This window comes from Antechinus flavipes, chromosome 3, assembly GCF_016432865.1.
Source record: "Antechinus flavipes isolate AdamAnt ecotype Samford, QLD, Australia chromosome 3, AdamAnt_v2, whole genome shotgun sequence".
In the NCBI taxonomy this organism is placed as follows: Eukaryota; Metazoa; Chordata; class Mammalia; order Dasyuromorphia; family Dasyuridae; genus Antechinus; species Antechinus flavipes.
In genome coordinates, this window is record NC_067400.1 from 84,056,370 (window position 1) to 84,073,393 (window position 17,024).

Consider the following 17,024-nt stretch of genomic DNA (forward strand, 5'->3'; position numbering starts at 1 on the left):
CATAGTAAGTTTCTATGGTTGAGTTCTTTTTTCTTTACCAAATTATTTTTAGAAATAAGAAGTATTAATTATAGTTATCCTGGGGTGAGGGATGGTGCCTCAAATCTCCATTCAACTATTCCCTCTGGCCTGGAGCCCCAAATTAAGAGCTACCTTCTCTTTCAAGTGTCTGAAGCCAGCAGTGTCCCTGTCCCCCTGCTTCTGTACTCCTAGTGTGCTTGTTCCTTCTCACCAAGGCCTGTGTCTCAGCAGCACAGCTGGGCCTGGTATTCCTGATCACCCAAGGCTCACTCAGTCTTTTTCCTGAAAGGAGAAAGACTTGTCTCAGGGCTTCCCATTTGGTGTTTCTGTAGAACTAGCTGGAGGTATTTGTACTTCACACGTATTAATCCCCTGTTAAGGGTCTTACTTCAGGTCATCTTGAGTTGTACCAGGAGGACTAATGTTCTGCCTCAAGTCTTCTTGAGGCTATGTTTGTTCATAAGGTCAGAAAGTGTCTTCCATATATGCTACATTTTCCCCAACTCTAATATAATGCTTTGTAAACAGTCGGTGGTCCATAATTGCACTTGGAATTGATTTCAATCTCTTTCTCCCAATAAAGGTCATGTTTATGTTTGCTCTGAGGGGAAATCTGGAGAGCTTGAAATTTACCAACCTACTCTGCTATCTTCTCAGAATCTTCCTGAATTTAAATTTTTAAAAATTAGCATTTCCATATAGAGGTGGGAAGACAAGAAAAGAGAATTATATGTAAAATCACTTCTATCACTTGAGGTATTTTACTGACTGTCCCACGTATTTGGAATGGCTCTCCTTCTCTTTCTTCAAATCCTAGTTAAAACCGTACTTTCTAGGAAATCTTTCTGATTCTCCTAATTCTTGTGCTTTCCCACTATCGATCATCCCAACTCCCATTTATTCTATGTATTAACAAATTTCTTTTAAATAGTTTTTTCCATGATGATCTCCCCACTGACTTTTAAGCCCTTGAGAAAAGGGACTGTCTTTTATCTTTGTTTATCCAGCTCTTAACACATTGCCTTCAAATAATAAATGTTTATAGCCTGATATATTTTACAAAGATTACTTTATTAAAAAGTATAAAAATTTACATATTACTTTCTTATTTTATCAATAGTATTTATTTTTCCAATTACATGTGAAATATGTTTTCAACATTCATTTTTATAAGATTTTGAGTTCCAGATTTTTTTTCTTTCCTTTCATTCCCTCCCTCCCCAAGTCAGCAAGCAATCTGATGTTATTCATGTACAATAATTTTAAACATATTTCTATTAGTCATATTATTGTGAAAGAAAAATCAGAACAGAAGGGAAAAATCACAAGAAAAAGCAACCAACCAAAAGTCACATTACTTTCAAAACTATCCTTTGTCTATGCTTCTATTCTTTTTTTGTGTGAATGAATTTTTTTTCTAATGGCTTTATTTTCATTTATTTTTTGAGAAACAAGGCCTTTATCAGAGAAACTTGCTTCAAAAAATTTTTCACATTTACTTTTGCTAACTGTATTTCTCTCATCCTCTTCCCACTCTCACCATTTATTCTAATCTCTCTTCTTGAGCTGTCTCTCCTCAAAAGTGTTTTGCTTTTGACTATTCTTCCCCCAGTCTGGCTTCCCTTATAATATCCTCTTTTCTTATTCCCTTTCTCTCCTACTTTCTTGTAGGGTAAAATAGGTTTCCAAGCCTGATTGAGTGTGTATGGCTTTATTGTTTTTAAAAAACTAACTATTTCTCACTTCTTTTTTTCCCCCAGCCCATTCCCCTAATTAAAACCTCAGAGAAAAAAAAAAGTGTTGTAATAAATAAGGCTCATTCAATGAAATAAATTTGCGCAGTGACATGTCCAAAAAAATTTGTTTTTCTGCACCTTCATTCTCTCTCTCAAGAGGTGTGTAATATGCTTCATGCATCTTTTGGTGATATGGTTTATCATCTCATAGACGAGAGTTTCTAAATCTTTTGAAGTTATTTTTCTTTTTTATTTAATGTTTTTATTTTTCTCAGTTACATTTAAAACAATTTTTACATTTGTTTTTAAATTTTTGAGTTCCATATTCTCTTCCTTCCTTCTCACTCCCACCCCATGAAAGCATATGTGAAGTTATGCAAAGCAATTTTATAAAAGTCATGTTGTAAAAGAAAACAGATTTCCCCCAAAAAAAAAAATCCTCAAGAAAAATAAAAGTAAAAAAAGAAAGTGTGATTTAATCTATGTTCAAACACAATTCTTTCTCTAGGTATAGATAGCATTTTTCATCATAGGTCCTCCATAGTAGGCGTGGATCATTGTATTGCTGAGAATAGAATTCACAGCTGATCATCCTACAATACTGCTATTAATTTGTACACAGTACAATTCACTTTGCTTGAGTTCAAGGAAGACTTTACATATGTTTTTCTGAGAGCATCCTGCCATCATTTCCCATAGAACAATAATATTCCATCATAATCACCTACCACAATTTATTCAGTCATTCCCAAATCAATGATTAGCATCCCCTCAATTTCCAATGTTTTGTCCTAAGACCTGCTATAAATATTTTTGTACATATAAGTCCTTTTCCTTTAAAAAAAAAATTTCTTTTGGAATCTTTTTTTAGAATCCTTGTCTAGTAGTATTGTTAGGTCAAAGCCCTTTGGGCATAGTTCACATTTTTTGATCATTTATCAACTGTTTTAAAAAAAAAAAACAAATTCACTATACATTTGAGAAATGAGATCTTGATCAGAGAAACTTGATTCAAAATTCTTTTTCCAATTACTATTGCTAACTATTTCCCCGTTTATTCTATTTTCTCTCTCCTTTCACCCTGACTCTTCTCAAAAGTGTTTTGTTACTGACTATCCTCTCTCCAAATATGCCTTCTCTTCTATCACCTCCCTATCTTTCTATATTCCCTTCTTCTCCTACTGTACTCCTGCAAGGTAAAATAGATTTTTATATCTATATTAAATGTGCATGTTATTTATTGTTTGAGCCAATCCTGATGCATATAAGGTTCACTTATTGTTCTTCCCCTTACCCTCGTCCCTCCACTGTAAAACCTTTTTTCTTTTTTTTAAAATAGCATTTTTTGACAGAATAGTCAACTATAGCAATCTAGTGTTTGACAAACCCAAAGCCCCTAACTTCTGGGAAAAGAATTCATTATTTGATAAAAACTGCTGGGATAATTGGAAATTAGTATGGCAGAAATTAGGCATGGACCCACACTTAACACCATATACCAAGATAAGATCAAAATGGGTCTATGACCTAGGCATAAAGAACAAGATTATAAATAAATTAGAGGAACATAGAATAGTTTATCTCTCAGACTTGTGGAGGAGAAAGAAATTTGTGACCAAAGATGAACTAGAGACCATTACTGATCACAAAATAGAAAATTTTAATTACATCAAATTAAAAAGCCTTTGTACAAATAAAACTAATGCAAACAAGATTAGAAGGGAAGCAACAAACTGGGAAAACATTTTCACAGTTAAAGGTTCTGATAAAGACCTCATTTCCAAAATATATAGAGAACTGACTCAAATTTATAAGAAATCAAGCCATTCTCCAATTGATAAATGGTCAAAGGATATGAACAGACAATTTTCAGAGGATGAAATTGAAACTATTACCACTCATATGAAAGAGTGTTCCAAATCATTATTGATCAGAGAAATGCAAATTAAGACAACTCTGAGATACCACTACACACCTGTCAGATTGGCTAAGATGACAGGAAAAAATAATGATGAATGTTGGAGGGGATGCGGGAAAACTGGGACACTAATGCATTGTTGGTGGAGTTGTGAACAAATCCAACCATTCTGGAGAGCAATCTGGAATTATGCCCAAAAAATTATCAAATTGTGCATACCCTTTGATCCAGCAGTGTTTCTATTGGGCTTATATCCCAAAGAAATACTAAAGAAGGGAAAGGGACCTGTATGTGCCAAAATGTTTGTAGCAGCCCTGTTTGTAGTGGCTAGAAACTGGAAAATGAATGGATGCCCATCAATTGGAGAATGGCTGGGTAAATTGTGATATATGAATGTTATGGAATATTATTGTTCTGTAAGAAATGACCAGCAGGATGAATACAGAGAGCACTGGCGAGACTTACATGAACTGATGCTAAGTGAAATGAGCAGAACCAGGAGATCATTATATACTTCGACAACGATATTGTATGAGGACATATTTTGATGGAAGTGGATTTCTTTGACAAAGAGACCTGAGTTTCAATTGATAAATGACGGACAAAAGCAGCTACACCCAAAGAAAGAACACTGGGAAACGAATGTGAACTATCTGCATTTTTGTTTTTCTTCCCGGGTTATTTATACCTTCTGAATCCAATTCTCCCTATGCAACAAGAGAACTGTTCGGTTCTGCAAACATATATTGTATCTAGGATATACTGCAACATATCCAACATATAAAGGACTGCTTGCCATCTAGGGGAGGGGGTGGAGGGAGGAAGGGAAAAAAATCAGAACAGAAACGAGTGTCAATATAAAGTAATTATTAAATAAAAATTAAAAAAATAAAATAGCATTTTTTTCCAAATATATGTAAAGATAGTTTTCAACATATACTTTTGTAAAACTTTTTTTCTCCCTCTCTTTCTTACTTCCCCTCTCCCTAAGATAGCAAGCAATCTACTACAGGTTAAATATGTGCAATTACTATAAAAGCTTTTTCTTGTCTCTTTCATAGCTTATAATTTACACTTCTTCCTTTGACTTCTCCCTTTTGCTTTCTCTCCATATATTCTTCTACCACATCTTAATTTTATTGTTTAGATAATATTCCTTCACAGTCAAATCACACATGTGCCCTCCATCTATATATACTCCTTCTAATTGCCATAATGAGAAAGTTCTTAAGATAAGTATCATCCTCCCATGTAGTAATATAAACAGATAAATCTTATTAAATCTTTTATAATATCCCTTTCCTGCTTATCTCCTTATGTTTCTTCTAAGCTCTGTATATGAAAATCAGTTTTTCTCTTCAGCTCTGGTATTTTCCTCATGAATGCTTGAAAGTCCTCTATTTCATTTGCTTTCCACCTTTCCCCTGAAGGATTATATTCCATTTTGCTGGGTAGATGATTGGTTGTAATGAAGCTCTCCTGCTCTCCAGAATATCACATTCCAATCATCCAGTTCTTTAATTTAGAAGCTGCTAAATCTTGTGTTATCCTAACTATGATTCCACTATATTTGAATAATTTCTTTCTGGATGCTTGTAAGAGTTTCTCCTTCATCTGGGAATTCTGGAGTTTGGCTATGACATTCTTAGAAGTTTTTCTTTGGGGATCTCTTTTTTTAAATAGTATTTTATTTTTTCAAATACATGCAAAGATGGTTTTCAATTTTCACCTTTGCAAAATCTTGTGTTCCAAATTCTTCTCTTTCCCCATGGGATCTCTTTCAGGAGATGATCAGTTAATTTTTTCATTTTCTTTTTTATTCTCTGGTTCTAGAATGTCAGGATAGTTTTCCTTGATAATTTCTTGAAAGATGATGTCTAGGCTCTTGTTTTGATTATTAATTTCAGATTGACAATAATTTTTAAATTATTTTTTCTGGATCCATTTTCCAGGTCAATTGTTTTTCCAGTGAGATATACATTTTTCTATTTTTTCATTCTTTTGGTTTTGTTTTACTATATCTTGATTTCTCATGAAATCTTTAGCTTCCATTTTCTCAATTTTTAAAGAATTCTTTTCCTCAATGAGTTTTTGTACCTCCTTTTCCATTTGGCCAAGTTTGCTTTTTAAAACATTCTTCTCTTCATTAGTTTTTTGTATTTCCATTTATACCACTCTCAATTCTCTTCATAATTTTTCCTCTATCTCTTACTTGATTTCCAAAATCCCTTTTGAGCCCTTCCACCACCTGAGACCAATTCTTATTTTTCTTGGAGGTTTTAGATGTAGGAGCTTTGTCTTTGTTTTCTTCTTCTGAATGTGTATTTTGATCTTTCTTGTCACCATAGTAATTTTTTTTGGTTGTCTGCTCATTTTCCTAGCCTATTACTCAGATTTTAACTCTTTGTTAAAGTAAGGCTGTTTCCAGGCTGGAGGTTACACTGTCCCAAACTTCAGGATTTTGTGGAGCTGATTTAAAGATCCTTCTAGGGACCTGACCACAAGTACTCCTTTCTGTCCTGGAACTGAGCAGTTTCCCTGCTCCATTGTAACTCATAGTTGCTAAAGCAACAGAGTTCTTCCTCAGCTGCTAGTAAAGATCCCTCCTGTAAGCTGAGGCCTCTGGAAGCTGCTGCTGTTACTACAGCTCGTGTCCATTCCTGGTATACTGGTTTCCCAAAGCCCTCTTGCCCTGCTGGCAAATCTTCCAAGTGTTGGCATCTCTGGAGTGAGAAGTCTAGAAAACACCAATATTGCCTGCTTTGATGGTATGGAAGCTGGAGCTGAGGTTGGGCTGAAGCTATCCATTGGACTCTTACCTTAGTCCTACCTTAGTATCACAAACCTTTTTTCTGACTTTATAAGTTATCTTCAGCTAAAAAATGTTCTGTTCAGTCTTCTTTCAGTCATTTTGTTCTGAGTCATTATTTAAAGAAAATGGGAGTGGTTTGGAGAAAAGTTTGGTAAGTTTACTTTACTTCCTTTACTTTGCTATATTGGCTTCATCTCTCTAAAGTTATTTTTGTCTCAATGTTATTGACCATGTATATAAATTTCCTTTTTGGTTCTCACTTCACTGTACACCTGTTTATCCTACCCAGGATACTTGGAAATGATTTCTTCTTTTTTATTATTATACCTTTTTATTTACAAAACATATTCAGGGGTAATTTTTCAACACTAATCCTTGCAAAATCTTCTGTTCCAAATTTTCCCCTTCTTCCCCCTACTCCTTCCCCTAGATGGCAGGTATTCTAATACATGTTAAAATATATGTTATATATTTTATATGTGTATACATATCCATACATTATCTTGCTGCACAAGAAAAATCAGATCTAGAAAGAAAGAAAAAAACAAACCTGAGAAGGAAAACAAAACTGCAAGCAAACAACAACAAAAAGGGAAAATGCTATGTTGTGATCCATACTCAGTTCCCACAGTCCTCTCTTTGGCTATAGATAGCTCTCTTCATCACTGAACAATTAGAACTGGTCTGAATCAATTCATTGTTGAAGACAGCCACATCCATCAGAATTGATCGTCATAGTCTTGTTGTTGCAGTGTACAATGATCTCTTGGTTCTGCTCATTTCACTCAGCATCAGTTCATGTAAGTCTCTCCAGGCCTCTATGAAATCATCCTGCTGGTCATTTCTTACAGAACAATAACATTCCATAGCATTCATATACCATAATTTATTTAGCCATTCTCCAATTGATGGGCATCCACTCAGTTTCCAGTTTCTTGCCACTACAAACAGGGCTGCCACAAACATTTTTGCACATGTGGGTCCATTTCCCTCTTTAAAGATCTCTTTGGGATATAAGCCCAGGAGAAATACTACTAGATCAAAGGGTATGCACAGTTTGATAACTTTTTGAACATAGTTTCAAATTGCTCTCCAGAATAGTTGGATTCGTTCACAGTTCCAACAACAATGTATCAGTGTCCCAGTTTTCCCGCATCCCCTCCAACATTTTCATTATCTTTTCCTGTCATTTTAGCCAATCTGGCAGGTATGTAGTGGCATCTGAGTTGCCTTAATTTGCATTTCTCTGATCAATAGTGATTTGCAGCACCTTTTCATATGACTACAAATAGTTTCAATTTCTTCATCTGAAAATTGTCTATTCATATCCTATGACCATTTATCTATTGGAGAATGGCTTGAATTCTTATAAAGTTGAGCCAATTCTCTATATATTTTGGAAATGAGGCCTTTATCAGAACTTTTGACTGTAAAAATGTTTTCCCTGTTTATTGTTTCCACTCTAATCTTGTCTGCATTAGTTGTTTGTACAAAAACTTTTAAACATAATATAATCAAAATTATCTATTTTGTGATTAATAATGATCTCTAGTTCTTTGGTTACAAATTCCTTCCTCTTCCACAGGTCTGAGAAGAATTAATGAATTTCCTGAATATTTCATGAATATTTTATTTAAGACTTTTGAATCAATATTTATTAGGGAGATTAGGCTATAGTTTTCTTTGTCTATTTTCGTCCTACCTGATTTAGGTGTTAGTACCATGTCTCTGTCATAAAAGGAATTTAGTAGGAGTCCTTCATTGCCTATTTTTTCAAATATTTTATATAGTATTGGAGTTAACTGTTCTTTAAATGTTTGGCAGAATTCACATGTAAATCCATCTGGTCCTGGGGATTTTTTCTTGCAGAGTTGATTATTCGCTTGTTCTATTTCTTTTTCTGAAATAGGACTATTTAAGCAATTTACTTCCTTCTCTGTTAATCTGGACAATCTATATTTTTGTAGGTATTCCTCCATTTCACTTAGGTTATCAAATTTATTGGAATAAAGTTGAGCAAAGTAACACCTAATTATTGCTCTAATTTCCTCTTCATTGGTGGAAAGTTTTCCCTTTTCATTTTTAAGACTAACAATTTGATTTCCCTCTTTCCTTTTTCTAATCAAATTTACTAAAGGTTTATCTATTTTGTTGGTTTTCTCATACAACTCTTGGTTTTATTTATTAATTCAATAGCTTTTTTAGTTTCAATTTTATTAATCTCTTATTTTTAAAATTTAAAGTCTGGTATTTGATTGGGGGGTTTTAATTTGCTCTTTTTCTAGCTTTTTTAGTTGCAAGTCCAATTCATTGACCTTCTCTTTCTCTATTTTATACAAGTAAACATCTAGAGATATAAAATTTCCCTTTATTACCACTTTGACTGCATCCCACAAATTTTGGTATGTTGTCTTATTATTGTCATTTTCTTGGATGAAATTATTAATTGTGTCTATATATTGCTGTTTAACCCATTAATTCTTTATGATGAGATGTTTTAGTTTCAAATCACATTTTGGTCTATTTTCCCTGGCTTTATTGAATGTAATTTTTATTGCATTGTGATCTGAAAAAAATGCATTTACTATTCCTGCATTTGATTTTGATTTTTTGTCCTAATATATGGTCAGTTTTTGTATTGGTTTCATGAACTGCTGAGAAGAATGTGTACTCTTTTCTGTCTCCATTCAATTTTTTTCGAAGATTTATCATACCTAACTTTTCTAGTATTCTATTTATCTCTTTAACTTTTTTCTTATTTAGTTTGTGGTTTGAATTAACTAGTTCTGAAAGAGCAAGGTTGAGATCTCCCACTATTATAGTTTTGCTGTTTATTTCTTCTTGCAGCTCTCTTAACATCTCCTTTAGGAATTTCCATGCTATACCATGTGGTGCATATGCATTTAGTATTGATACTGCTTCATTATCTATGGTATCCTTCAGCAAAATATAGTTCCCTTCCTTATCTCTTTTAATTAGATCAATTTTTGCTTTTGCTTGATCTGAGATCAGGATGGCTACCCCTGTTTTTTTTTTTTTTTTTTTTTTTTTTACTTTATCTGAAGTATAATAGATTCTGCTCCAGCCTTTTCCCTTTACTCTGTATGTATCACTCTGCTTTAAATGTGTCTCTTGTAAACAATATATTGTGGGATTCTGGCTTTTAATCCAGTCTACTATTTGTTTCTGCTTTATAAGAGAGTTCACTTCATTCATATTTATGATTAAAACTACTAATTCTGTATTTCCTGCTATCTTATTATTCCCAGATTATACTTTTCCCTTTCCTTTTCCCCTTCCCCTCCTCCCCAGTATTTAACTTATGAGTACTGCTTGTCTCAAGCAGCCCTTCCCCTTTAGCATCCCTCCCCATTTCTTATACCTTTCCCCTACTCTTTCTGTTTTCCCTTCTATTTAGCTTAGCCTTTTCCTTTTTGTCTTTCCCCTCCCACTTTTCTATAAGATGAGAAAAGTTTCTCTGTAAACCAAATATGTCTAATATTTTCTCTTTGAGCCAGATTTGATGAGAATAAGAGTCACACAATGTCCTTCACCTTCCCTTCTTTCCCTCAATTATAATAGGTTTCCTTTGCCTCTTCGTGAGATGTAACTTCCCTCATTTTACCTCCACTTTTCCAGATACAATTCCTTTTCCACTTCTAGTTCCTTTTTTAAAACAGTGAAATCAAATTATACATGCATTCTCTATGTATACCATAACATAAATACAGTTCTCAAAAGTTTTTACCTTTTTATGCTTCTCTTGAGGCCTATATTTGGAGGTCATTTTTTTTGTTGTTTTTGTTTAGCTCTGGTCTTTTCATCAGAAATACACAGAATTCACCTGTTTCATTAAATGCCCATCTTCTTCCCTGGAAAAAAATGCTCAGTTTAGAAAAGTAGTTTATTTTTGGCTGCAATCCAAGTTCCTTTGCCTTTCAGAATATCAGATTCCAGGCCCTTTGATCCTTTAATGTGGAAGCTGCTAGATCCTGGGTGATCCTTATTGTGGGTCCTCAGTATTTGCATTGTTTCTTTCTGGCTACTTGTAATAATTTTTCCTTCGTCCAATAGTTCTGAAATTTAGCTGCAATATTCCTTGGAGTTTTAATTTTGGGGTCTCTTTCAGGAGGTGTTCGATGAATTCTTTCAATGGCTATTTTACCTTTTAATTCTATGACATCCCGGAAGTTCTCTTTGTTGATTTTCTGAAAAATGGTGTCTAGGCTCTTTTTTTCATCATGGTTTTCAGGGAGTCCAATAATCCTTAGATTATCTCTCCTAGATCTGTTGTCCAGGTCAGTTGTTTTCCCAAGTAAGTATTTTGCATTTTTCCTATTTTTTCATTTTTTTGATTTTCTTTACTGATTCTTGATGTGTCATCGAGTCATTCATTTCCATTTGTTCAGTTCTGATTTTTAGTGAATAATTATTTTCTTCATTTACTTTTTTTGGCTTCTTTTTGTATTTGAACAATTGAGTTTTTAAATGAGTTGTTTGTTCTATGGATTTTTTTCCATTTCACAAATTCTGTTTTTTAAAGAGTTATTTTCTTTTTCCACTTCACAAATTCTGTTTTCCTGGAAGTTATTTACCTTTTCCAATTCACAAATTCTGTTTTTCTGGAAGTTCTTTACCTTTTCCAATTCACAAATTCTGTTTTCCTGGGAGTTTTTTACCTTTTCCATTTCACAAATTCTGTTTTTCAGGGAGTTGTTTTCTTTTTCCACTTTATCAAATCTATCTTTTAATGAGTTTTATTTCTTTTCCAAATCCTCTTGCTTCCTTTCCTTTCCCCATTTTACTTCTAGCTCTCTTTTGAAATCCTTTTTAATTTCTTCTAGGAGAGCCTTGTGTTATGGGGACCAAGTTATATCATCCTTTGAGGCTTCATCTAGATACAATCTACTTTTTGTCTCCTCAGGATTTGAAATCTGTTCTTCTTTCACCATAGAAGCTATCTATAGTTAGAGTTCACTTTGCCTTTTTACTCATTTAAAAAAAAAAATGGGATCTGCGTTTAGGGTAAGGAAAGTTTCCCAAGCTTCCTCTCCAGGCACCAGGGAAGCTGCAGCAGAATGGCAGCAGCTGCACTGGGATCATGCTGATTCACTCTTGGTGCTAGGTGGGTGTGGCCAGGTCCTGTCAGATTCTGGCATCTCAGCATTTGCTCTTTACCTTTTCTGTTTGTGTTGGATGTTTGATAACTTCTCTGCTGATCTACTGGCTTGCAACCAAGGCAGAGTAGCCAACACTGTGATAGAGTCCTCCCCCTATATTCTCCACCTTGTGGAGTCTGCACAACCCCTAGGAGACTGTACCTGCCCTGGTTCTGCACAGAGTAGGCTGGCCTCCATGCCCTGCCTGCCTGCACTTGACCACCACCACCACCATTCCTCCTCCCTTCCCCGACCAAAACAGACCTTTTCTAATGATCTTTGAAATTATTTTCTGCTGTTAATTTGCTGCACTCCCAATATTCATGGATTCTACCAGTCTAGAACTAATTCAGAGACTGATTTTAGAAATTAGTTGAGGGTCCAGGGTGAAGTTCAGAAAGAAGCATGTGTTCTCTCTGCCATCTTTGGAAATGATTTCTTATGGAGAAATAACATTCTGTTACATTCAGATATTATAATTTGTTCATTCCTCAATTAATGGAGGCTTCTAATCCTAGATCATAGGAATTTTCTTCTCTTCATCAAGATCAGGAAGTTATATTTTGCTTGGGATTATTCCTTTCCTGGTATCATACCCTTCTTAATCCTTCTTCCATTTTCCTTTTTTCTAATTACTTTGTAATCAAGACCTTTTTTATTATTTTCAATCATCATTTATTCATTTTTTACTCTTGTAAAAAAATCTTCCCATATACATCCCCCCTGAAAAGTAAACAGCAACAACAGCAACAAAACCCCAGAATTCCTGGATTATATATATATAGCCAGTGAAGCAAAACACTCTTATTTTGGTTACTTTCAAAATGAATTTCTTATTTTGCAAATTAGTCCATCTTTCCATTATGAGAGTGGGCAATGTTCTTCTATCAGTCCTCTCTCTGGAAGCAAGATTGATCAGAATTCATAAGTCTTTCAAAAAAAATTTTGTTTTGTTTTTTACAATATTTTGTTTACATCATAAATTATTATTATTCTGCTTACTTTACTCTCTATCATTTTACAATACTATCCCAGGTTTCTTTGAATTTATTATTCCCCTCATTTCTTACAGCACAATAGTATTACAAAATATTCACATGCCACAATTTGTTCAACTAGTCCTCACTGATGACCATTCCCTTAGTTTCTAGTTTTTTCTACCATTCAAAAGGAATTGCTATAAATATTTTTGTATATATAGGACTTTCTCCCCTTTCTTTGATCTCTTTGAGATATAATAGACCTAGTAGTCATATAATTGAGTAAAATGGCATCCACATAAATTTTACATTAATATTTGTGTGATTTATTTGACAACATTGATGTGAATTTTATTACAGTCTAATTTTTCAGGCCAGTATTTATACAGCTAATAAACCTACATCCCAATGATGTAAATGAAAACAATAACACTCTGAATACTTGTTTAAAAAAAAAACAAAAAAACAAATATTAATCCCATAGTTTCCTCACAATTAAGGCATATTGGAGCAGCTAGGTGGCTCAGTGTGTTGAGCACCAGCCCTGAAGTCAGGAGAACCTGAGTTACTTGGACACATAACCAAAAAAAACAATTAAGACAGATTATTGTGTACATTTAAAAAAAAAGTTCCCAAATGACCATCATTGTTAATGAACATTCATTCACTTTTCCATAGTCAATTGAAGATTTGCTTTCTATCATAGAAATTCATTCAAAAATAATATCCCTTTTTAAATCTGTGGACATTGCCAGCTATCATTAAGATCCCACCTGGTAAAAAAGATGGAGCCCATGTTCTTTTGTATCGGAAAATCTATACATTGTTTCATTTCTAAAGAAAGTCTTTTCCTCATCCTATAGCAGATAAAGTAGAAATGGGTTCATGACTTAGACCTAAAGAGTGATACTATACACAAATTAGAAGAACAAAGGATAGTCTACTTCCCAGGTCTATGGAGAAGGAAGGAATTCATGGCCAAAGAAGAATTAGAATACATTATGAAATACAAAATGAATGATTTTGATAATATTAAATTCAAAAGGTTTTATACAAACAAAACCAATGCAGAGAATATTAGAAGGGAAACAAGAATCTGGGGGGTGGGGGGAATTTTTCCATTCAAGAATTCTGATAGACTTCATTTCTAAAATATAAAAAGAATTGACTCAAATTTATAAGAATATAAGCCATTCTCCAATTTATAAATGATCAAAGGATATGGATAGATAATTTTCAGATGAAGAAATCAAAACCATTTCTAGTCATATGAAAAAATGCTCTTAATCACTATTGATTAGACAAATGCAAATTAAGACAACTTTGAGGTACCACCGCACACTTCTCAGGTGTCAGATTAGATGACAGGAAAAGATAATGATAATGTTGGTGAGAATGTGAGAAAACTGGGACACCACTATTACATTGTTGGTGGAATTGTGAACTGATCCAACCACTTTGGAGAGCAATTTGGAACTATGCCCAAAGGGCTATCAAACTGAATATTGTTCACATCAGTGTTTCTACTAGGTCTATATTCCAAAGATATCATAAAAAAAGGGACAAGGATCCATGTGCAAAAATATTTGTTGTAGCAGTACTTTTTGTAGTGGCAAGGAACTGGAAACTGATTGGATGCTCTGAATACTCATCAGTTGGAGAATAACTGAAGAAGTTATAGTATATGAATGTTATATGATATTATTGTTCTATAAGAAATGATCAGCAAAATGATTTCAGAAAGGCTTGAAGAGACTTACATGAACTGATGCTAATTGAAGTGAGTAGAATCACAAGAACATTGTACACAACAAAACCAACATTATATGATAATCATTTATGACAGACATGGTTCTTTTCAACCAGGAGGTGATTCAGGCCAGTTCAAATAGACTTATAATAGAGAGAGAGAGCCATCTGAACCCAAAGAGAGGACTATGGGAACTGAGTTTGAATCACAATATAGTATTTTCATCTTTTTTGCTGTTATTTGCTTGCTTTTTGTTTTCTTTCTCATTTTTTTTTCCTTTTTGATATGACTTTTCTTGTGAAGCATGATAAATGTGGAAATGTTTGGAAGAATTGCACATGTTTGACATATATTGAATTATTTGCTGTTTAAGGGAAAGCTCTGGTGAGGGGAAAGGAAAGGAGAAAAAATTGGAATACAAGATTATGCAAGGGTGAATGTTGAAAACTATCTTTGTATATATTTTGAAAATAAAAAGCTATTATTTAAAAAGATAAATTTTAAAATGAAATGATCAAAAAAAAAGAATGTTTTTCTTCACCCAACAGGAATTTGTTGATCTTAAGGAATGAAGAGCTTTTCCAAGAAAGGAGCAAGAGAGAAATCCGGCAAGATTCTTTTGTCTATCGAGACTTACTTACTGACAGTGAAAATTTGGATCCAGAACAAGAAAGTTGAAAATTTCCCAATGCCTGGAGAATTCATGTGAAGTTCCCCTCAGGATTGCCTGAGATTTGTTCAAGTCTATGGAGTACCATATTTTTGTTTTAGTTTTCACAACTTCACTTTGTTCAGAGTTGTTGGAAACATAAATATTATTGAGCCAAGATTTTCTTTCCCCATCCAACCCATTTTGAGATAATCTATTAACTGTTCATTTGATTCTCTTGAGTATGGCTGAACATTTTGATGAAGAAAACACAAGGAACGTTTTTCCTTAATCAAAATTTACACACTATCTTTCATTCTCTCCTTTCTTATTACACCAGATGAGGAGTTCTCCTTAAGTCCATTCTGTTGCTAAAAAAAAATTTTTAATGTGTGATTGATTATATCTTCCAAAATTATAAAATGTTAGAGCTGGCAGGAGTCTATTCTGTGCTCCTCATTTTCCAGATGAGGAGAATGAAGCCAAAAAAAACTTGCCCAAAATAGCACAATCAAATAATGGTAAAGCCAAATTTAGGAGAAATCCCACTCCCAAGTAGATTACTCTTATGACAATGCCATAATTTATAAATTTTATATCAAAAATGGATCCTTGGATATAATTCAAAAGATGCTAAAGGAAAGGCCAGATAACCTGAGCTTATAATTCTGGTGCTGTTAGTAACTTACCAGATCACTTTGAGGAAATCACTTGAACTTTTCTCTACTCCTCAGTTATCAATGAAATGTAGGTCTTGAACAAGATGATCTCTAGGGTCCCTTTAAGTTCTGAGGTTCTCTTGATTGATCCCAACATTCTATAAAACTATGGCTTGAAAAAAATATTTGTGGTTTCTGTCATCATCTATTATCCAGAAATTTATGACGTAGGAAAAATAATCATTAGCAAGAGCCAAAGCTATAATGATTGACTCAGGAAATTTTGATGCTAGAAATACTCTATTGAATTGAAGAAATCTTTCAATGGATTAGATGCTTCTGGTATCTGCTATATAGTATGGTATCATACAATCTATGGTATCTACTATTCACTTCCATCGCCCTGGTTATAACTTTATACCTGAACTTTTAGTTTTAGGTTGAAAAAAAAAACATACATATGATGAATTCTTCAAACAAAGTTAATTCGATACAGTTCCACTAAACATCTACCATATCCCATCTACCAAGTACTAAGAATACAGAGATAAAAAAATATAGTTCCTGTTCTCAAGGAGTTTACATTCTTCTGGGGATATAACAGCACTGATGAGAAAGGTGGGATGAGAAGATAGCAGGATAAGGAAAAGCTTCACATGAAAGATCCTGGTTCTTTTGGAGCAGTGTGAGCTGAACCTATTGCTACTTTTTTTTATTAACTAGGAATCCTCATCTTTGCCATCAGTTAAAAAGCATGTATTAATTATCTTCCACATACAGGCATGCAAACAACTATATGCAGACAGACTTTATACAGAATAGGCGATAATCATTAAGGGGAAAATATTAAGAGGGACTGAGAACATGAGATTTTTATCCTGTTATGATTTAAATTATAGGGAACATGTTAAATTTTTTGATAAGTCTGGCAACTACCAATGTTACCACTGTTAGCTCCTCAGCAAGCCAAGAGACCTTCGGTAAGGGCCAACATATCATTTCTACAGACAAAAGGAGAAGCATCTAAAAGCAAGGAGATGTCACAAATGAGGAAAAAATAAGATTGGCCAGAAATTTAAAGTGCAATCCTTTCTTCCATCTTACAGCTATGGGAAACTCATTCATAGTATCTATCTGCATTTCTAGTTAATGTCACAATAATAGACCAGACTTTCTTGAAGGATAGTCAGTGTAGCATGAGACAATCTGGTTTCTACCTGCATCTTTCAAAGATAAGAGATTTCCTTAACACAAGAATAGAACAATTATTAGCCAGAAAACTGAACTTCTAAACTAAGAGAGGAAAACTGATTGGGAATTTCTGAACTAAACTCAAAGGT

The 17,024-nt window shown here is 33.8% G+C and overlaps 1 protein-coding gene across 7 annotated transcripts in view; it reads left to right on the plus strand.

The window, feature by feature from the left end:
• FLACC1 (flagellum associated containing coiled-coil domains 1) overlaps window positions 1-15,223 on the plus strand; it is a 58,249-nt gene extending 43,026 nt beyond the window's left edge. For all 7 annotated transcript variants that reach the window (XM_051983784.1, XM_051983785.1, XM_051983787.1 and 4 more), the window contains one exon: window positions 14,925-15,223. In XM_051983784.1, the coding sequence (XP_051839744.1) occupies window positions 14,925-15,054 (130 nt within the window). In that variant the 3' untranslated portion in view covers window positions 15,055-15,223. The remainder of the gene's footprint in view (window positions 1-14,924) is intronic.
• The last annotated feature ends 1,801 nt before the right edge of the window (window positions 15,224-17,024 follow it).